The sequence below is a fragment of the Alexandromys fortis genome, unplaced genomic scaffold, assembly GCF_014885135.2.
Source record: "Alexandromys fortis isolate MF-2015 unplaced genomic scaffold, M_Fortis_MF-2015_v1.1 scaffold_23, whole genome shotgun sequence".
Lineage (NCBI taxonomy): Eukaryota > Metazoa > Chordata > Mammalia > Rodentia > Cricetidae > Alexandromys > Alexandromys fortis.
The window spans coordinates 9,726,534-9,749,898 of NW_026067907.1; the positions used below are offsets into that span (position 1 = coordinate 9,726,534).

The 23,365-nt window shown below is 36.2% G+C and overlaps 1 protein-coding gene across 6 annotated transcripts in view; it reads left to right on the top strand.

Moving 5' to 3' along the window:
• The window catches only part of Qki (QKI, KH domain containing RNA binding), a 116,033-nt gene that overhangs the window by 22,865 nt on the left and 69,803 nt on the right, over positions 1–23,365 (top strand). For all 6 annotated transcript variants that reach the window (XR_007590666.1, XM_050135873.1, XM_050135872.1 and 3 more), the window contains exon 2: positions 7,586–7,728. Coding sequence is in view for 5 of the 6 variants with exons in the window: in XM_050135873.1 (XP_049991830.1) it covers positions 7,586–7,728 (143 nt within the window). In the remaining variant the exon portion in view is untranslated. The remainder of the gene's footprint in view (positions 1–7,585; positions 7,729–23,365) is intronic.

The window sequence follows — 23,365 nt, forward strand, 5'->3', positions numbered from 1 at the left end:
TGAGTTAGTTTGCTTTTTTATGATTAGATTGAGTTTATGTAGTTTGGCAAGGAAAAACACACAAGTACTTCAGTGTGTCAAACTAGGAAGGGTGAGTATATGTGTTAACTTTAATTGCTTGATTGTGGTGAATTATATTTGATATTCTTTCACCATATAATTCTTTTTTCTCTTTGTAATTAATAGTACTCCATATCCTATATTGCTCATTGATTTAGCATACACTGCTCTTAACTGTTGAGCCATTTCTCCATCCCTTGATTGTTTTTAAAATTAGTCTTTAACATGACTATTCATTTTAATGTTTGTATGTTACCCACTCATTTTCACTTCTCTTTACTCTCTCTCTCTCTTCCTTTCTTCCTGAAGATTCTCTTTCTCCCCACTAGGATTTCCCCTGCAACTTAAATGATACATATATGCATGCATGCGCGTGCACGCGCGCGCGCGCGCACACACACACACAACATCTTGATTTTTTTTAACTTTATATCCTACAGGAGAAAACGTGGTTTCAGTTTGAATTCCTTCATAGCTAAATAAAACTCGAGTGTGTGTGTGTGTAATACATTTTCTTTATAAAAATAATTTGTTGCTGTACATCTGGACTAATTTTGTGTCTTGGCAATTGTTAATGCTACAATAAAAATGGGCTTGCAAATCTCTGGTATTCTCACTTTGAGTCTTAATTTATATTTTTAATTATGCATAGGTGTGTGCATCTGTGTGCAGATTCATGAATGTGAGTAAAGGTGTATTGCAGACCCCAGAGACATCAGGTCTCCTGGAGCTGGAGTTAGAGATAGTTGTGAACCACCTGACATGGGTGCTGAGAGAGTCTTCTGGAAGAGTAGCAAGTTCTTTTAACAACTGAGCCATCTCCAGCTACTGATTTTAATTTTTTTGGGCTATATATTTAGGAATGGGATAGCTATATCATATGACATTTTTGTTGCTAGTGATTTGAAGAGCCTTTTAGTGATTTCCATTGTGACTGAACCATTCCCATTAGTGGTGGCTGAGGCTTTCTCCTGTCCCTCATTATCCTTGGCAGCGTTTGTTTTCTTGATGGGTAGCCATTCTGACTGAAAGGAGGCAGAATCTCAATGTAGTTTTGACTTTCCTTCATGTTAAAGGATGTTGAACAGTTTTTCATATATTTATTGGCCATTTCTACTCTTGAGAACTGTCTCCTCATTCCATTTGCTCATCCTTCGAATGATTTTTTTTGATGTTTAATTTTTTAATTCGTGGATTCTAGTTATTAATTCTCTTGTTGACCGAGTTTTCTGTCCTGCGCAAAGAAACACACAGAGGTCTACATTAATTATAAACTGGTTGGCCTATTGGCTCAGGCTTCTTATTAATTCTTATAATGTATATTAGCCCATAATTCTTGTCTGTGTTAGCTTGGTACCTGTTATCAGTGAGGCAGTCTCATCTTGCTTTCTCTGGGTGGGTGAAGACTGCATCTTTCCTCTTATCAGAATTCTGTTCTCGTTGCCCTTCCTCTACTTCCTCCCTGGCTACTGACCAATCAGCATTTTATTAAACAAGTACAAGAAACAAATCTTTATAGGGTAAAACTATTGTTCCACAGCATTCTCTGTCAGAGGCGTATAACTGACAAAAATTCTCTCATTCTGTAGGCTATTGCTGTTATTTTTTCCTTTGTGTACAGAGGCCTTTTCACATTATATAATTTTATTTGTTAATTCTTGTTATTTCCTGGGCTTCTGGAGCCCATTTCAGAATGTTCTTGTGTATTCCTGTACCTTGATGTGCTTTCCCTGTAACATGCGAGACATTCCGGTCTTGCATTATGGTCTTTGATCCATTTTGAATTGTTTTTGTACAGGATGAAAGATAGGGATCTAACTTCATTATTCTACGTGAGGATACCCAGTTTTCCCACACCTTTTATTTAGAGTGCTCTTTCTCTAATATATGATTTTAGTACATTTGTTTAAATTCTTGTTTCTAGCAGTATTGATTTCTGGATCCTGTGTATTCTGTTAGTCCTGCTGTCTGTCTGGTTTTGGACCACTGCCATGTAGTTTCTGTTGGCATGACTCTGGTAAAAAACTGGGTGCTGATAGATACTTCTAGCATTGTTATATTTGTTGGGATTGCTTTGACTTATTTAAGGTGTGTGTGCACGCGCGTGCGCACGTGCGCCCTCACAATAATTTTAGAATTGTTTTTTTCTAGTTCTGTGAAGAATGTCATTGGAGTTATAATGAGCACTGACTTGGCTCTGTAAATTATTTTTAGTAAGATGGCAGTTTTGCAATATTCTATTCTAGGTGTTTCATGGGATATTTGTTCATTGAATATTGCCAACTGTATCATGCCTTTTAAAGTCTGTCTTTAATGTAGGTTTTTTTTTTTTTGGAAAGAAGTTTAATTTTAATTTTGAGGTATAGAGTAAAATTTAACTTCCTAAATAAAGCCCACATAGGGAATTACCAGTGGCTTGAATTTATTTTTTCCTTCCTAGTTTGAAAGCAAATGCCTCTAAATTAAACCAGCTTTAATTTATTTAGAGCAAGGAAAATATCCCACTAAGTAGTGGTGTATTGAATAGTAACTTACTTTAAAATTTATTTGCTTCAGTTTGTGTATTTGGGTTCTTAAGGGTAGGGAAGTAATACATTCTATGGTCTTTCTCTGCTAAAATAACTTTTCTGTGTATTTGGTATTCTGAGTTGGATTTTTGTTTGTTTTTCTTTTGTGGAGGCCATAAAAAGCTGTTAATCTTGAGTACATATGGCTACATAACAGCTACCTCTTTATGAAGGTACTTGTTTTTCAGATATAGGTTTCTATTACTGTTCTAAGATTTAGTAATCATCATGTTAAGAAAAACTGACTTGCATAATCTTAGTTAGTAAACCCCCTACTTTGCCGTTTGTGCTGGTGTGTTACTGTAATGTCCATCAAAAGCTAAGTTGCAAATAGTAGAGTCTATTTAAACTTGTGCTGAGAGCTGAAAACGTTTATGCTAGTGTTCCTTATTAAACCTATGTGTGATTAAAGCATGCTTGTAAATATTGGCTCTTATTTTACTCAAATCAGTGGAAAATGTTAACTTAAAAACTGAGTGGTTGTGATCAAGTAAAGTGTCATCTCTTTATGTCTTTGTATATTTCTCTAACTCCAGGTATAGTACGCTGAGGTATGCCTGAATGGATTTAAGTGTGATACACATAGAAAAAGCAGATGGCTACTTAGATAAAATACTTATGTCTTTGACAGCCCAGCTTCCTTGGTAGTTTTCTGTTAGGAACAGAATTAACTGACAGTTGAACTAGTAAGTGAGGGGGGAAAAGTCAAAGTAATTAAAGCAAAGAAAGGGAAGATGACTACAGATTGCATAACTAGATCCAGTTTTTACTCATAGGCACAAATAGTTTTGTACCTGCAGAAACTTGAAGGAAGAAAGGTATGGTTACTGTCGACTTGAAAATGTGGAAAATAGGAGAAAGCCTAAATGCTATAAAGGTGAAGTTTTTATTTCTGAATTTAATGACACAAATTGCAGACTGCTTGTGGCCTGGTGGACCTAGAGGAAGGTGGAGTTACATGTGATGGAGTATATCTGTAATCCGAGCACTCCGCCTGAGATAGTTTGTGAGTTGGATGCCAGCCTGGGCTGTTAGTGAATGAGACAGTGTAAAAACTGCACACATTGCCTGTGCCACAGCAGAGAATATGTATCTAGTGTTGATATTTTATCAGGTAGGGAAGACATACCAGTATTTTGATATCCAAGCTCTCAAAATGTGTGATTTATGAAATTACAGTCATCTTGACTCAGAAATTAGTCAGTGGTAAGGAATGTCAGCAGATTAATAACAGTCTGGAGGGGTATAAATAGTAGAAAATAAACAAGAAAAAATATAAATTGCTTGTTACTGTCTAAATGAACAGTAGTTGTGGAGAATGGGAATGGCAGAGACATGTCACAGCTCCAGCAGCAACATGTCCACAGTGTGTTCAGTTTGCTAAGACAGGAGTGATTGACAGCTTTAGTCCTCATACTATCACCTGTTGTTATAAAAATCATGTGTGACTTTATACTTTTAAAGAAACTTACAAATTGGCGTGTTTCTGAATAAACTGCAGGGCGTGAAAACACGTTGAGTAGTTTACAGTGTATTTATATCATAGAACTTTCCTGAGTATTTATGAGGTTCCTAAGTGGCAGTGAGTGGCTGATGTTTTAGGAATGAGAATTTTAGCTAAAAAAAAGAAAAAAAAAGCAGCAACAACAACAAAACCCCCAACAATAAATTTAATGCTTAGGACTTCAGAGATTTTTTTTAACAAACTGTCTTTCTTAATCATAGGAATATTTAATTGGAAGATAAATGTCCAATTTAGGAGTTACTGTAGTAGAAATTTTAAGTACTGATGGTTCAAAACTTTGATCCCTCTGAACCATTGTTGTAGGTTGACTGTTGTGTATGTATGTGGAGCATTTCAGCATTAGTATGTAGTATTTGACACATGAAAATGTACAACACAGTTGTTGTGAGTCATTTGCTTTGAGGACTAGCCCATTGCATATGTCTGTGATGATCTGCTGTGGTCATTCCAACTTACTAGGATAGTGTTAGCAGAATCTCTGATTGCTATGACTTAAGGAATGAAAAGTTTTGAGCATAGGGGGTTTTGGAAAAAGTACTAAATAAAATTCAAAAGAATTGGATTGAGTTGAACAGTTCAGTAAGTGAGTTGCAATAACATGAGATACAAGTTCAGAAAGATTAGATCAGAGATCTCCCAAATTAGAGTTACTGTTAGAACTAGAACTTACAAATAGTATAGCCCAAATTGTTGAGGCTTTTCTGTCTAGAAAGGTGCTATTCATCTGCTCAGATTCAGCTATGAATTAGTTTGTAATTGGGAGGACTACAAGTTTCAGTTATTTACATTCCTGACAGCCCTATCTTCTCAATAATTTATATACTGTTATTAGAGTGATAAGTCTTTAAGACTGAGAAGTCAGGGTGCGACACTTACCTTAGACTCAAGGTCTTTGGAAATTTAGAACTGTGACTTGTGGATCTGGGAGGAGGGGTATGTGCGGATATGATCAAAATGAGTCGAATGAAATTCTCAAAGAATACAATATTATTTTAAGATAATATTGTTTTAAATATTGACCTATTCTTGCATTTATAGTAGCAAGCTTCCCTCCCCTAAGATTGAATCTTGGGCCTTGCACATGATGTATACGCACTCTGCCATTCTGCTACATCTCTAGTCTTTCCCCTTTGTTTTTGGTGCTCTTTGTCTGTTTTTGGATTATTTAGCACCACTTTTGCATTTATAGATTATTTAGAACCGCTTTTTCATTTATAGCAGTAAACACCATTTCCCTACTCTCTATCTCTTGCCTCAGTGCTGACAGTTGAAACACGGACCTACATTACAGACTTATGTCCCCCAGCTGCCCACTTTGTTTTGACTGCTTTCTTCCCCTTCTTTAATTATCACTCCTACTTTCAGCTTTCCCACCTGTATTTATATACCAATTTTATACATACTTTAAGATGTAGTTTTAATTATGTGAATGCGCTTGCGTGTTAGTGTGTGCACTTGAATGCAGGTCTGCCTGAATGCCAGAGGTGTTTGATATCTTTGGAGCTGAAGGTACATGTGTATTTCAAGTGCCTGATTGTATGTATACTGGGAACTGAATACAGGTCCTCTATAAGTAGGAGTACATGCTCTTAACCACTGAGCGCTCCCTCTCCCCCCTCATGTGTATTTTAAATTGGTTAAATTTTCCATTAAAAATATTGTGTGTGGGGCTGGAGAGATGGCTCAGTGGTTAAGAGCACTGTCTGCTCTTCCAGAGGTCCTGAGTTCAATTCCCAGCAACCACATGGTGGCTCCAAACCATCTGTAAAGAGATCTGGCACCCTCCTCTGGCGTGTGGGTATAAATGGAGGCAGAAAGTTGTATACATAATAAATAAATCTTTAAAAAAATATTATGTGTATGGGTGTTTTGTCTGCATTTATGTTAGTATACGGCATGTATGCTTAGTACCCGGGGAACTCAGAAGAGGATAGAACTGGAGGTTACAGTCGTGAACCCCTGTGTAGGTATCAGAGCTATTATTTCTTATCCACTAAACCATCTAGCCCAGTGGTTCTCAACCTTCTTAATGCTGTGATCCTTTAATACAACAGTTTCTTATGCTGTGGTGATCCCCAGTCATGAAATATTTCATTGTTACTTTATAACTGTAACTTTGCTATTGTTAGGAATCGTAATATAAATATCTGGTATTCAGGATATCTAATACACAACTCTGTTGTATAATATTTTAAGGTATGTTACATTTATTTAATGATGTAAAGATGTGTTGCTTATGTTTATGCTGCATTTAACTCTGTGAAGCTCTGATTCTTTGCCTGTCTAAAACATCGAATGGTCTAGTGAAGAGCTTAACAGTCAATAATAGCAAGGCAGGAAAAAGGATAGGTCGTGCTGGGAGGCAGATAGTATAAATAGAAGTAGAAATCTGGAGGAAAAGAAAAGGAGCAAGATAGAATAAGAAGACATCAGGGGCCAGCCACCCAGCTACAAAACCAGCCTTAATAATGGAATATCATATTGTAATGATAGTATGTTCCAGTGTGAAGGGCCTCTCTATTGATACATAGTTGAAGTACATTTCATATTTAATGGAAGATTTCATTTTTATTTATAGGATTTGATTCATTAAAGTAAAACTTTCATAATTTTCAAATATATATTTATATTTGAGAATTATAATACAGATTTGGGGGGCGGGTAAAGAGCATTGATTTTTGGCTAGCTTTGCCAAAATTTATATCTATTAACCCAGTGTGGTTTGTTTTCCGTTACTGTCTTTCCTTGGAAACTCCTACCTTAGTGGTCTAGTCCGGGGCATCATCCTCTGACTTACCAGTATTTCACTGCATCTTGATGACCTTGGCACACCGGGGTACTTGTCTTCCCTAGTTTTTCTTACCTCCTTTTGTGCTGTTATTTAGGTACTGTTTTCCTCTTCCCTGGAATGTTGCTTTATTAAGGTTCATATAGTTCTGTCAATCTCCCTTTTTCTTTTCAGAGCTTTAACTGCTAAATTTGTACACCTCACCCAGACTTTGTCTAAACTTGGTATGTGTTGTTTTTTTGAGCATTTTGTGTGTATTAAAGATATCTAAAATATCCAAGGTGTGTCCTTTTTAAATCTTACTGTGGCAGATTATTTATAAAGAATAAGAGTTTTTGGTATTTTCTTTTATGTGTTCTTATGACAAATAAAGCTATTTAAAATGACTGGCCTCATTTTTAAGCATGAGTATTTTATATAAACTAAAGTTTATGTGATTATGACTAAGAGTCTCTGCTCTGTGTAATTTGGTTGATGTAATTTGATTTATGGTAGAAATGAAGACTGTCACCTTGTAAACAGACTTAATCCAGAGAATGACAGCTAGGGCACCAGCTGTTCATATTGTATCAGCCCCTTCCCCTTTCCCTGGATTAACAAGGACATATTTTTGTCTAACACATTTCTAATTTTTACTTTTCACAGAAATTAGCAGAGTACGGAAAGACATGTACAATGACACATTAAATGGGAGTACGGAGAAAAGGAGTGCAGAATTGCCTGATGCTGTGGGACCTATTGTTCAGTTACAAGAGAAACTTTATGTGCCTGTAAAAGAATACCCAGATGTAAGTATATTTGTTGTTTTGCTCATTTTTTCCTGCATCACACAATATGCAATTAAGATCACTTTTATATTTATTAGTTGCTTTAAAAGTGCTATGTATGAAATTGGAAATGGGAGTAATTTTATATGGTTAATTAAACATTTTGTTTTTAGCGTATATTTCCACTTGGTTTTGGTTATTATGTCACTTTGGGAAATACTAATGGTGAAGACTTTGGAATTTTAGACTTGAGGTCAAGAATTGTGGGAAGACTTGTCCTGAATGTTCAAGATGAAGTACAACTCTGGTGGTCTTCAGTCTGACCACACAAATCCCCAGCTTGGACCATGTATTCTTTCTGTAAAATGAGAGTCCTAGACTTCATGGTGCTTCCAACTCTGTTTCTATGGAAAGGACTCTTTGCAATCTGCTTCTTCCTTTTCCTAGTCTTCTTTAGTCATTTGCTCAACCAGTCTCTAGTATTTTTCTTTTGGAAATAGTCTCCTCCTATACCGGCTGATTTTGAAGTACACCTTTTGTTACAAAATCCTATGTGATAAAATTAATTCTATTTCTCTGCCCTCACCTTAAATGATTTTTCCCACTTCTTTCCAGTGTAATCATATTGGCCTTTTTTTTTTTTTTACTTTTAGGATAAGTCAAATCCGTTCCCAGCTTCAAGATCATTGTGTCATTTATACAGTGATAGAGTTTCCATTGTGACTGGCTGCTGCTTTTCCTTAAGTGTGGTTGAGTGTCATCTCCACTCCTCCCCCTAGCCCTGTCCTCTCATGCTCCACCTCTACAGCACTGTTACCTGGTGTTTTAGTTTTCTTTTTCCCTAGCACAGCAGGGCTGGGGGTGTGGGGCTGTCAAATGACCCTTCACAGGGGTCACATATCAGAAATCTTACCTATTAGATATTTATGATTTATAGCAGTAGCAAAATTACAATTCTGAAGTAGCAATTTAATTTTGTATTTGGAAGTCACCACAACATGAGGAACTGTATTAAAAGGTTGCAGCATCAGGAAGGTTAAGAATCGCTGTCCTAGCAGAATTTATTGTACAAAAAACAATATGTACAATATTTTTAATATTTGTTAATTAACTGCCTTTTACTACTGATCCTGTAATACTAGCACATAGTAGCTATTCATTACTTACTGAGTATGTAAATGAAAAATAATGACTGTTGTATTTGAGAATACTTATTGGAAAACAAATGGAAGAATGACTGATTTTAAAAATGTTTTTTGGACCCATTAGTTTATTCAGACAATATTAGTTTATAGGTGGAGTATAAATGTCTTAAATGGGGGGTGTGTGTGTGGAGTTGTGGTATTTTACAGCTTGCAATTTTTAGTACACCTTTCTTTAGTTTATACATTTACTCTATTTTTGTAAGTATTTGTTGCGCGTGCAACAAATATAATTAAACCTGGGTCCTCTGGAAGGGCAGCCAGTGCTTTTAATCTGATGCATCATCTCTCTAGGCAACCCCCTCCCCCGGTTTAAAAAAATGAAACTCAGTTTCAAAAATCAAACATTCTAAGACAATATAGTATAAAGATAGAATTGAGTCTTACTGAGGAATGACACTCAGAAAATAATTATCTTTGTTTTGTGTAATGAAACCGTGATGTTTCTGTAAGAACAGCAAACTTTGTTCATACAGTAAAAGCACTGTAGTTCCTAACTATAGGTTTTTAATCTTTCCGAGGTATTTCATGAAGCATTCATTGGCATTGCATGAACTAATGGCATGCACAGTGCAAAATGTGTGTATTCTGTCTTTAGGACCAGGGCTGGGAATGTGGCTCATTTGGGTCTGCACAAACATGAGGACCTGACCTTGAACCCCAAACACCTATACACAGAAAAGCCAGAAAAGCCAGACAGTATGTGCCTATAACCCCAGCACGGTGGCACAAGAGTGGCAGCACATGAGGATCCCAGGGACTTGTTGACCATCCAGTGTAGCTGAAACACAGTTTCAGGTTCAGTGAGAGAGTTAAGTACCCTGTCTCAAAGAAGTAAGGCAGAGAGGGATAGAGGAAGACAACCACTGTCAACCTTTGACCTGAGTACACAGACATGCATACACAGTTGTACACATTTATTTACACATATGTACAGCACATACAGAATAAAAATAAGATGATGTTATTTTACTTTTACCTAAATTTATGAAATGTTTAGATTACATAGTTATCAGTGGCAGTTTTAATTTGTTAGTGTATTTTGACAGTGTAAAACTTTTATGTTTTAGATACAGGAATTATTGACTTAGAGCTTCAGAGACGGCTAGATTTTATGACTTGTTTTTCGGTTTGAATTTTGCTGCTGCTTCTTCCTCCTCCCCCTCCTCTTCCCTCCTTCTCTTCTTATTTTTTTGCTTCATTCTGTGCAGAGGTATATTGAGGACCTACCTGTGCATATTTGGCTATATTGAATTTCTGAGCATAGTAGTAGTTATTATTTTAGTGAGTTTCAGGAGAGTATGGAAGCAGTAAATTTTCTTTAGACCTTTTTTGTTTTTTTGAAGTCTTAACAATTTCTAATGTCATAAACCTTTTTATGGTCTTTAAAATGGTAGGTGCTTTATTTTGTGAATTATATATCTTAATATTTAAAGATAGATAGTATTCCAAACAATAGTTAAAAGTTATTTTTGGAAAAGACTTACTTGTAAGCAATTGATTGTCAGCTTTAGTTAAGATGGAATGTTTGGTTCGTCTTATGAAAGTATTATGATCTGCTTTGTTGAAGCTTTGATAAGATGGACTTACCAGTAAAATACAAAAGTTACAGGTTTCTAAACTATATATTTCTTTCTTAAAATTCTCACTACACACAACAAAAGGAATCTAACAGAAAAAAATGCAAAGAACCCTGTTCCTAGGGCATTAACTGTTTGTGATAGATATTAAAGGAGAAAAGTTGCTGGTCTAAATTATATACCCATCTTGGGAAAATGGAATTTTTTGTACCTGAAACAATCAGTTCTAACCTCCCAATACCAGAAAGGCATGTGGATGGGCTATGAAGGAAAGTTAATTTTACTTGAACTCTACTGCCCATCTCATAACCTGTTGATTCAGGTTGATACTAATTATTTGAAATGCTCAGATCTAATTTTTTTTTTTTAAGAATAGAAATACTTGCATGTGTAGAAACAGATGTGGGACCTATACCTGAATATGTTTTTGTTTCATATGCAACTTAAAACACACATTCTGAACATAACTTTACAGAACAGTTTTATTGGAACTGCATTTTCAATATAGTCATGAGTTCAGGTATGGAATTTTCTACTTTTGGTAGCAAGGAGTTTTGTATTTTGGAGCCTTTGGAAAGTTAGGGATATTCAGCTTGTAGCAGTGGTCCTAAATTTATTTTTTAGTGATTGAAGTCATTTATATCTTCTTCTGATTTAATTGTCAGCAGAAATCTGTCTTTAAAAAAGAGAGAACGAATTATTCTCATGGGTATATCAAGGAACTTTGGAACTAAATCTGATTATTTTGTTGGGAAAGTGTAATTTGTCTTAACAGATCTAGCTATTTATACCAGAGCAGTTCAGTTGAGAATTCCTGAAATCAAGTTTCTTTATCATTAACTTGCCTATGTTTTCACATTAGTAAGATTTATTACTTGGTAGGAATTTTTGCATTTTAAAAATTTGTGCTGGTGATTATTGTTGAAGCAGTTAAGAGTACTTGTTACACCTTCTGTGGGCCCAGATTAGGTTGTTAGCACCCCACCCCATCCCTCATCCTCTGCATGTACTAGTCATGTACATGGCACACAGGTATGTATGCAGGCCAAACATTCATAAACATAAAAGTTATCTATGCTCTGTTAGTTGTGGTTAATGGAGGAGAGGTTCATTTTTATTAGGGTCTAAATTTTTTCATTTATGGCTGTATCTAAGTAGTATAAATAAACTGTTTAGAATTGTAAAAGAAATGAGAGTTATAAAAGTCTAGGTCTTGGTATATGGTCCAGTGGTAGAGTTTGTGCTGAGAGTGTTTGTCATTCTAGGTTCAATCTCCAACGAACCAACCAACTGTAAAACTACCACCATCACTAACAAAACAAAAAGAAAGCTTAAAATACGGCATGAATATAAATCAAACATTTTGTATCATTTAGTCTAGAAATATTCATATGTAATCTGTGGTAAATAACTACAAATAATATGAACAGATATAATCTTTCCTCAGTCTCATCCAGTACCACTTCGCCAGTTTCCACCTGCTGATCCCAACAGCTGCTTATAAGATAACCACTCAGAGACTTAATGTTAATTGTAATTGACCCATCGGTTTTTACTAGTTTATCACCACATGGCTATGGCTAACTAGTGATACCTTGGCATATTTCTTACTTGTGTGGCTACATAGCTCTCCTTGACTCTGCCTTCATTTTCTCCATATATTTGTTTGGATTTTCTGCCTGGCTTTATTCTGCCTGTCAATTGGCTGAAACACTTTTATTCATTAACTGTAGTGACGAGGTGAGCAGGCCTGCTTTTCATCCCGCCCAGCTCCCGCATGGCTAGCTTTACACCTGAAATAATAACACACAAATTGTATTCATTTAAACACTGCCTGGCCCATTAGTTTCAGCCTCTTATTGGCTAATTCTCACATCTTGCTTTAACCATATTTAGTAATCTGTGTAGCACCATGAGGTGGTGGCTGGCTCCATGACGTCTGACCAACTATGCTTTCTTTCTCCCAGCATTCTGTTCTGTCTACTCCACCCACCTAAGGGCTGGCCTATCAAATGGCCAAGGCAGTTTTCTTTATTAACCAATGAAATCAACATAAAACAGAAGACCCGCCTACATCAATTAACTGATGAGAGAAACACCTTTTCACTGAAGGACCTCTTACATCATCTTTGTTCTCATGGAATGCTTAAAGATGTGACCAGCTGTGTAATAATGAGAGCCTGAACTTAGAAGTGATTGTTAAGTGAAGAATTCTAGAAGGAAGTTTCTGTCCCTGCTCCTGCAGCAGTTCAGTCCCAAATAAACATACAGAGGCTTATATTAATTATAAACTGTTTGGCTGATGGCTCAGGCTTATTACTTACTTAGCTTTTATATCTTAAATTAACCCATTTCTACTAATCTGTGTATTGCCACATGGCTCTGTTGTGCTTCTTCTTTGGCTATAGGCATCTGCGTCTCTGCTTTTCCTCTTCCCAGAATTCTCCTTGTCTGGTTGTCCTGCCTATACCTTCCTGCAGGGCTACTGGCCAATCCGTGACAAGCTATAGTGAACAAGAGCATTATCCCACAGCAAAGAAGAGGGCATAGAATTGCAGTGAAGAGCCTGGAGGTGGTGGCGCATGCCTTTAATCCCAACACTCGACAGGCAGAGGCAGGCGGATCTCTGTGAGTTCGAGGCCAGCCTGGTCTACAAGAGCTAGTTCCAGAACAGGAACCAAAAAGCTACAGAGAAACCCTGTCTCGAAAAAATCCAAAAAAAAAAAAAAAAAAGAATTGCAGTGAAGAATCTGAAGATCTCTGCCTTTGTTATGTGTAGGGATTAAGGAGGAGGAGGGCCTTTCAGCAGAATGAGTTACTGAATAGGACAACAGAGTGAAAGACAGTCAGTCACTCACAGTAATGTAGGATACTGAACAGGACAGTGTGAAAGACAGTTGTCAGTAAATAAGATACAAGGAAAACTTGTGTTATAAACATCAGTTCTCCTTTTAATTAATAAAACTTCTAACAGACGATGTTTGTTTAGCAAGATGTTGACTTTAAGAGCCTTTCTTCTCTATGGTCACAAACATATTTTGTTTCCTAGATTCATCTGTAGTCTTTAGGTCTTGGACTGTGTGTGTGTGTGCTTTAAAGCCAGCTATAGTTATACAGTGAGACCCTCTGTTTTAAAAAACAGAATAAAAAAAAATGTGACCCAATGGCTAGAAGACTGAAAACATTAATAAGTTGAGGCATGGTTTTCTCAAACATTCATAGTGTAGTTAGGGAAAAATTATTGAAGTAACAACTGAATTCATTCTGAAAAGCTTGAAGAGGATTTTTAAATGTAAATTATATTAATCATTTAGAATCCCAAGATTGTTAGATTCTATTGCAAGATTGACCTTACAAAGGAGATACGAGATGGTATTAAATTTCTGAACTTGTAGGATTTTGTCTACTTAGTAATCTCTTGTGCTTTAAAGGCACATAATACTAATACTACATTATTCGGTGTTATTTTGAGAATTTAGTAACTCGGTATATGCATCTTACCCAAAACAGAATTGGGCTTATTGTCTTGAACATAATACTCCTCCTTTTTAACACGTAAAAATGGTTGCATGGTACAGCCCTTGTACTCTAGTTATATCCCTATTGAAGTGGAAAGTGAAGATAATAACTGATTTTTTCCCCTACAGTGTCTTTTACTTTGTTCTTTGAAACAAAATGAGGACATGAGTCAACTTTATTGAGGAATTTCTGACTGTGAGTTCTGTGTTAATTGTAACCTACTATCTAATCATTATTGAGGTATAGTTGACTAATTGTATACTTTTAAGAAACATAATAGAGTAATTTTTAATTTTATTGAAAAAAGTCAGATAGTATATTTTGATCACATTCTTTCTTCTTGCCCCAACTCCCCATATATTCTGTTTACCTGTCCATCAAACAAAAAAACACTAAAATAAACAACTTAAAACAAAAACAAAATACCCAAACAAAAGGCACACCGAAAACAATTTAGCCTTTTTTTTTTTTTTTTTTTTTTTGTCCTGCATCTGGACGTTGGATCTACCATGGACTCCATTGGAGAAAACGGATTTTTTTTTTTTTTTTTTAAAGCAGGCATCATTTATAAGTAGAATCTTGGTTAGGGATGTGGACATACATATATCAGTCCTGTTGTGTCTGGATAATACTTTTGGAGTCAGCCACCACCTCTGGATCTTAGAATCTTTCCTCCTCCTCTTGCACATGGATTTGTGAGCCTTGAGGGGAAAGTGTTGACAGTCTTTCACTTTGGCACATTGTCTAGTTATGGGGCCTTTGTGTTAACTACCAACTTCTGTAGGAAGAAACTTAGAAATCTGTCATTAGAAGTCACTTTATTGCTATGTTCCTTTAGCAGACAATAGTAGTGCATTTTCCCCTAGGTCCCATTACATATCTAATATCAGGTTCTTGGCCACTTTAGCAATGTCAGCTAAGGGTCTTATCTTATTAAGTGGGCCTTAAATACAAGTTAAAAGTGGTTGGTTACTCCTGTAACATTTATGCCACTATTGATTTAGCATATCTTGCAGGAAGGTTGCTCTTGTATGTTGCAGCGTTATAGTGGGTTATATTAATGATTTTTCTCCTCTGGTAGATGCAGAAAACTAAAGTACCATGAATGCTAGTCAGTAGGGGTGAAGCCTCTAGTTGGGCATTATCTTTCTCTGTGTTTGATGACATAAGTAATTTTGTGTCTTCAACATTAAAGTCTTACCAATCAGGTTTTAGAGAGTAGCGAATAGTAGCCTTGGCACTAGCTGGTCATGTGTGAGGAAGTTTATGGGGGCCCCTTCTAATGTGACTTTTTGATAGACATTGTGAAATGATACCACACTCAAGCTAAGGAAGAGCACATCCATTGCCTCACGTACGTGTGTGTGTGTGTGTGTGTGTATGAGAGTGTGAGAGTGTGTGTGTGAGAGAAAGAGAGAGAGAGAAAACAAATACTTAAGTCATCATGTTATATCTGGAACCAGAATTTAGTCATGTGGCATAATCAAAACTTTATACTCTGTCACTTAGTTACAGTTTTAATAGTACCGTGTGAATGCGCATATTGGTTGCAGGAAGGCAAGAAATGGATATAGAGTCCCTGGAGTTGGAATTTCATGTGGTCGTGAGCCATTTATTATGTAAATACTTTGAGCTGAACTCTGGTCCTCTGAGACAGTAGCAAGGCTTCTTAACTGCTTCTCTTTAGCCCCCAACTCTTGTTGAGCATTGTGTCTTGAGCATTATCTCTATACTTATCTTACTTATTCTCCTAAAATGCTATTCTGTTTTCTGTTCTGTGAGCCTTGTTGAGATTATGCAGGATTCATGCTTGACTCTCAGTGCATTTTCTTCCAGATTAGTTAGTATTTTTGAAAAATGACAAGATCTTCCTTTTTTATGGCTAGATAGCATTTCATTTTTCATTACCCATTCATATGTCAGTAGACAGTTGAGTCATTTTCATACCTTGGCTAGTGTAAGTAATACTGCAATGAAAATGGGATGTGCAAAACTTATCAGCACATGATTTAATGTTTGTATATTCACCAGGTATGAGATTGCTGGTTCTGGTTGGTTGGTTTGTTTTTAATGTGTTGTGTAGAATCTTGACATTCTTGTTAGAGATTTTTTCATTTCTGCTTGTGTTTGTTTCTGAGTTTCATTAGACTATTTTTGCTAGTTCTGCTTTTAATGTTTTGAAGAACTTCCATGTTTTCCAGAATTGTACTTATGTATGTCCCCATCTGTATGGAACAAGTGTTCCGTTTTCTACCGTATCTTTGCTAGCATGTAATCCATAGCGGTCATTACAACAGGTGTGAGATGGTATCTTGTATGCTGGCTAGTGATGTAAGCTATCCTTTCTTGTGCCTGTTGGATAAGACATTTCTCTGTTTTCTGTAGAGACTATATTTGTGTATTTATTTAAAATCATACTTTTGATGTTATGGTTTGTTTTGTTGAGTATTACCCTGTTCTGGATATTAGTTTCTCACATATGAATGGCTTGTAGATATTGTCTCTTAACTCTATGGTTTGTCTTTTCATTTTGCTTAATGGTGTGTGTGTGTGTGTGTGTGTGTGTGTTTGTGTATGTTTTATTTTCTTGTTAATAGTTTCATTTGTTTTTCCTTTTGGATGCCTGTTTTTTTCCATATGTAAAAATCACAGCCAATATTAAGGAGCTTATTTATCTAGTTTTTTTCTTCCCTATTAGGTATGGTATTGTTGCATTTGTTTGTTGGGGTAGGTGTACATTGTGTGCACAGACATGTGGAGACAGAGGTTGGTATGTGTCTTCCTTGATTGTTTGCTACCTATATAGGTATGGCTTCTCATTTGAACCCAGAAGTTACTGATTTTGCTAGAATAGGTAAGCAGCTTGTTCAAGGGATCCAATATTGTGATACTTTATTTATCTTTTAATAAATAAAGCTTACCTGAAGATCAAAGGGTAAAACTAAGCCACTAGAGACCCGGCCACGGTGGCACACACCTTTAATCCTAAGGATTTGGGAGGTAGAGGCAGATTTGTGTGAGTTTAAGGCCACCCTGGGCTATACAAGATCAATGCAGAAACACATTCTGCAGTGGTGGTGACTCACACCTTTAATCCCAGTACTAGGGAGTCATACTCCTTTAATCCCAGCACTAAAGGGGAATGAATATAAAGTGGGAGGAGAAAGAGGCTCAGCAGTTTCCCAGCCTTGGTAGAGGTAAGACTTCTCTAGTGGCTTGGCTGTTTTGCTTTTCTGATCTGCTTGAACCCCAATATCTGTCTCTGGGTTTTCATTATTTGTGCTACAATCTGATCCCTTGTGTCTGCTTCCCAAGTGCTGGTTTACAGGTGAATTGATACAAGCAAGCATCTGGCTTTTTGAATAGGATTTGGCAGTCCGCACTCTAGGCCTCAGAAGTGCTCATACCCCTGAGTCGTTTAGAATGGACAAAGCCTCTCAAAGAGCTTTATATCTTGTTTCTTTCTAGTTCTACATTTTCAAGTCAAGCATTTTTCTTATTTAAAATTAATTTTTGTACTGGTTTAAGGTGAAGGTCCAGTTTCATTATTCTGAACATGTAAATTCAAGTTTATTTGTATGTGCACCCAAAATGGTTAATGAAGATCTCTTTGATCTGTTGTGTGTAGATTCTTGAGATTCTTGATAGATTATTTGGCCATTTCTACTTGTGTTTGTTTCTGAGCTTCATTAGTCTTCGTGATAAAAAAAAAATCAATTCTGTACTGTTTTCATTACTTGTCTTTATAATATAGTTGATTAAATAAGTGTGATGCTCCTACTTTGTTCTATTATAAGATTACTATTTTTTGGGTCTTTTATAGTTTCATGCAAATTTTAAAAAGTCTTTTTTTCTGTTTCAATTAAAAATGTATTTGGGATTTTGTGTGGGGATTTCATTGATTCTGTAGACCACGCTGGTTAGTGAGCACATTTTACCAGTACTAATTACTTGAACTCACTAGGGTGTGATAGCATTCTTTTTGATGCTGTTATATATGGAATTGCCTTCTTAATTTTTCTTTTGTGTGTTTTTAATCCAATTTTATGTATGTGTTTTGCCTGATATATGCCTGTGTACCACATCCTGCCTGGTGCAAATGTGGGTCAAAAGCAGTAGATTCTCCCAGAGTGCTATTACAGATGGTTGTGAGTTGTCACGCAGGTTACTGAGGACTGAACTTTGTTCCCCTGGAAGAGGAAGGAGCAAATGCTCTTAAGCATTGAACCATCATCTCTCCAGCCTTTTAATTTTTCTTTTGGCTATTTGTTGTTAATGCATAGATACAAAGTCTGGATTTTTTTTTTGTACGTAATTTTATATCCTTCAACTTTATTGAATTTATCCTAAGTTTTAGCCAGATGATGGTGGCTCACTTATGAGGCAGAGGCAGGCGGATCTCTGTGAGTTTGAGGCCAGCTTGGTCTACAAGAGATAGTTCCAAGACCGTCTCCAAAGCTCTAGAGAAACCCTGTCCCGAAAAACAAAAACAAAAATAAAAATTTATCCTAAGTTTTTTGTTTTTTAAAATGAAAAATTTTAAAGTTTTCATTAGATATAGAAGGTCGTGCCCTATGCAAAAGAGACATTTTAACTAAGTTCATTTCTTCTCTCCTCCCTTTTAGTTCCTTAGATTTTATTTTCTTGGCCTGATTGGTAATTGGTCTGACTAGGACTTTTAGTGCTGTGTTTACAAGTAATGAGAATGGGCATCAGTCAGTTGTCTCTAATCTTAGAAGAGCAAACTTTATTTTGCTTAGACTTGTATCTTCATCAAAGATACTAGCTTCTACCTTTTTTGAATTCTTATGTGTTCATATCTAGCTTTGGTATGAGGGTAATGTTCTTGAAGGAAAAACTTGAAATTGTGCTTTTTTAAAGTTTTGTAAAAGAGTTTGGGGGAGATAGTTTAATTCTTTAAATGTTTGGAACTTATCTTTATCTGGTCATTAGGCTTCCCTTTATTGGGTTTAATCTTATTTTTTTATCATATTTAGATTACTTTTTGAGTCATTTGGTAAGTGCTGTGCTTCTTAGGAATTCAGAGATTATTTTGTCTAGTTTGTTGATAGAATTATTTGTAGTAGCCTTTTAAATTTCTTCTAATTGTTTCTTGCTTCACTTGTCTCCTGGAAGTTTGTTGTTGTCTGAGTTCTTTATTTTTGGTTAGTTTAAAGTTTGTCAAATTTATTTAAGCCTTTGACATGTAACTTTTCTTAATCGTCTTTAATTACCTATTTCTCTGCCCTTTGCTTCCTTATATTTAGACCTGTGGCACCTGTTTCTGATTAATCTCTTACTCATTTGTTTTAAAATTTAAAATCTCACTTTTTTGGGGGAAGAGCATGAGAACAAAATCGGCTTAGTTCTTTGTTGACAATACTTACTTAGTTTTTCCTTTCTCCAGTTTCAACTGTTTGGGATGTTTTTGAATTTTTATATAGATTTGACTCAATTAACTTTATCTAATCTGAAATGCTGTAAAGCACTGTGGGCTTAACAGACTTAGATTATGGCCTCTAACTTCAGGAATGGCCTGCAAAAGACTACTTTGATAAGGGGTGTAAGAGGAATAGGCAAAATTCTTCAGAGGAGGGAAACACCTGTCTTTCGGGTTCAGGGTTCCTTCAGAGGGAGTCACAGAAAGGGACCCGTGTTCATTCTTGTGGGATGAATGGAAAGATTTGAACTTCTTTTGGATAGTAATGAAGGAGCAAGGCAAGGGTGACAGAAAGAAAACTTTAGAGCTACCTGAGAGTTTGAACAGAATAAGAAGTTACTTAGAGGTTTGATAAAAGGAACAATAGCAAAAGTAAAGCTTGAGAGACACGTGGGGTCTTTTTACTAAACATATACTATCATAGATACTATCTGCTTGTGGCATAAAACCTTGTACACTCAATTTTATTTTCTAACCTACTCATTTATCTTCTGAAAAGGGCAAGTACGAGTCTTACCCAACTCTTTTGGATGGTTTTATTGTCTTACTGAGTGAAAATTTGTCTTAACTTAGAGTATCTTAATTCATATACCAATTTAAAGTCTTGTTCTTAACTGTTTAGCAATTTTTGTTTGTAGTAGCAGTTGGTGTCAGTGACTTTTTATTTGAATAGTTTTATGAGAAGCCTTTTATTAAATAACCCTTGTAAGTCATGGGGCATAAACACAAATGTTTATAAATGGCAAATATATGAATGGTTTATTAAATGGCTCCTATATGTAGTATAAAATAGCCTTTTCTCCAGGAGACCTTCACTACTTATCCATAATTAATATAAATCTATAAACAGGATAATACATCTCCCTCCATGACATCTTGGTTTTTGGGTAAAATGTTTAGCCCTGGTAGATATTGAGCCAGAATAAGTTCTCAGTTGTTGTCTAAATTAGAGGTGACCCTGTTCTGTTTTCTACTAACAAGTACATCCATCCATCCATCCATCCATCCATCCATCCATCCATCCATCCATCCATCCATCCATACTTTTAACTGGGCAGGCTTAATGCCGACTGTTTATTGTTATTATTTTTTAAATACCTAGTTTGTAAAATACTTAAATTATAGAAATGGTAGACATGGGATTGGGAATATAGTTTAGTGTAGAGTTCTTGCTCTGTGTGTGTGAAAAGCTCCGTTTAATTTCTAGCCCTGCTAAGATAGTCCTTAGAGCACAGAAGAGTTTGAGTACCTGTTGCTGGAATTTAGAGATAGTTTTGAGCAGCCTGACCTTGGTACTGAAAACCAAACACAGATCCTGTAAGAACTATATTTGCTCTTAACCGCTGAGCATCTATCCAGCCCCCAAATTATCCCTTGTACAAAAGAGTAAGCCAATGCTGGGTCGTGGTGGTAGCATGCAGATGTCTGTGAGTTCAAGGCCAGCCTGGTCTACAGAGCAATTTCCAGAACTAGTAGGGCTACATAGAGAAATCCTTCCTCAACAAAAAACCAACCTAAAACTTGCATGTTATTTTATATCTATCTAGCTGTCTGTCTGTCTGTCTGTCTATCTATCTATATCTAGCTGTCTGTCTGTCTATCTATCTATCTATCTATCTATCTATCTATCTATCTATCTATCTATCTATCTATCTATCTATCTATCTAGTATGCAGTGTTCTGTCTGCATTTTTGCCTGCAGACCAGGAGAAGGTACCAGCTCTCATTATAGATTGTTGTGAGCCACCATTTGGTTGCTGGGAATGAACTCAGGACCCCTGGAAGAGCAGTCAGTGCTCTTAACCTCTGAGCCATCTCTCCAGCCCATAACTTTTTATTTTTAATTCCAAAATTTTAAGCAGAGATTACTATTTAGTAATTCTTAAAGTGCTTCTGAAATGCTTTTGGAAATACAGTTTCTATCAGTCATATTTTTGGTAATATCTCACAAGAAGATTTTGTTTTGAATTATGCTTATTTAAGGAGGTTCCAGGAGTTTTCATAATTTGCATTTGTCACTGGGAAAAAAATCCATTGTTTTTAAAATGTAGTGAACAAAATGAATAGCAGTAGACATAACTGTTTAACTTTTAGAAATTAACACACCACTTGGTAGAAATATAATTGGTGAGCTGTAGCAAAAAGGTCTATACTTAAACAGTAGGGCTAATGACTATCTTTTATTTTTTTCTCTTTTTTTTTCCTTCTGTTAGCTTTTCAAGTTGCACTTAGCTCAAGCTCTTTGAAATGATTTTTTTTGAAAGCATTGTGACATTGTTTTAATTGAATGAAGCTGAAGAACTGGCATGATAAATCAACACAGAATGAGTTTTAATGCAAGGCATAGCACATTAACCTGGAAATTGGTTGCAATAGACAAAACAGCTGTTATGATTAATTTTTTTCATTCTCTGCTTAAAGCATCTTGAGAAGGATGACCTTGACAATTCCAATGCATTAGAATCCGTATGGTATACACTTTAGTGTACTTGAACTTTGTTGGTTCATGGGTGTAATAGTAATTGGTTTTTAAGGTTAAGAAAATTTTATCTCACAGATTTCAATATTTGTTTTATCTGCTTTGCAAACAATTTTAGAGTAAGTAATAGTTGTTAGAATTAGTTTTTTTCTGTGTAGTCCCAAGACTCTAATTGCAGTAAAAGATATTTAATGTGTCAAAAGGGTAGGGTGTGCCCTCTTGGTGGACAAGTGGTAGGGTAGACAAGCTTATTTGATAAATGGTACAGATCAAACCTACTTAAGTTTTAGTTATCATGCTCAGATGTTTCCATAGGAGCTGGGCAGATGGCTCGGTAGATCAAATACTTGCTGTGCAAGTGCAAAGATCTCTGTTTAAAACCCCAGACCTATGTAAAGTTGTGCCAAGACCTCATATCTTTAATCCCAGTACTTCTGCAGGAGGTAGGAGACAGAGGACAGAATCTTCTGACAGTCGTAGACTCCTGGTATGCAGAGTGGCAAACAGCAAAAAGTGTCAGATGTCTCAAGGTGGAGAGGCATCTGACACTGACAGTTGTATTCTGGCTTTTGAATTTGACACCTTTATGCACACATGATATAGTTGCATACACTCCCCTTTGTATGCATGTATACATATATATAAACACACACAGAGTTTTTATTTTATTTTTAATTGACTATATCCTGTTGTAGCATGAATTCTGTTTGTTTTTAATAAAAACCTGGAGTCAGATATTAGGACTTGAAAGCTGAGAGATCAGAGCAACAGTGCAGACAACCACTGGAGAGACCTTTTACTTCTACCGAATCCTCAGATCAAAAGGGTGATTCTGTCCTCAGATTGTGTCCTCTGACTGCTTTAGACTGCATCTCCAGACCGCACAGAGCTTTTGTCTCCTCTTGCCTTATATTCCTCTCTCCACTCAGCCATATTCCTTCCTTTTGCTATCCCCCTAGTGCTGGGATTAAAGGGTGGGACTCCCAAATACTGGGATTAAAGGTGTGAGCCACCACTGCCTGGCCTTTAGTATCTTTTTTTTTTTTTTTTTTTGGTTTTTCGAGACAAGGTTTCTCTGTGATTTTGGAGCCTGTCCTGGAACTAGCTCTTTTAGACCAGGCTGGTCTCGAACTCACAGAGATCCGCCTGCCTCTGCCTCCCGAGTGCTGGGATTAAAAGCGTGCGCCACCACTGCCCGGCTTGGCCTTTAGTATCTTTAACTCTGCACTCTGATCTTTAGGCAAACTTTATTTGTTAAAATATTACTACATCCTATGTTTAAAAGCAAGTCTGAACAAACATTAGAAGGTGTGTGTGTATAGCATAGGAAGCTAGAAATCAAACCAAAGATAATTGAGAAATTCTTACATCCTTGAAAAATCACGATATATTTTATAGCATGTAGGAAACATGCAATAAGTATCTGTTTCAGATTTAG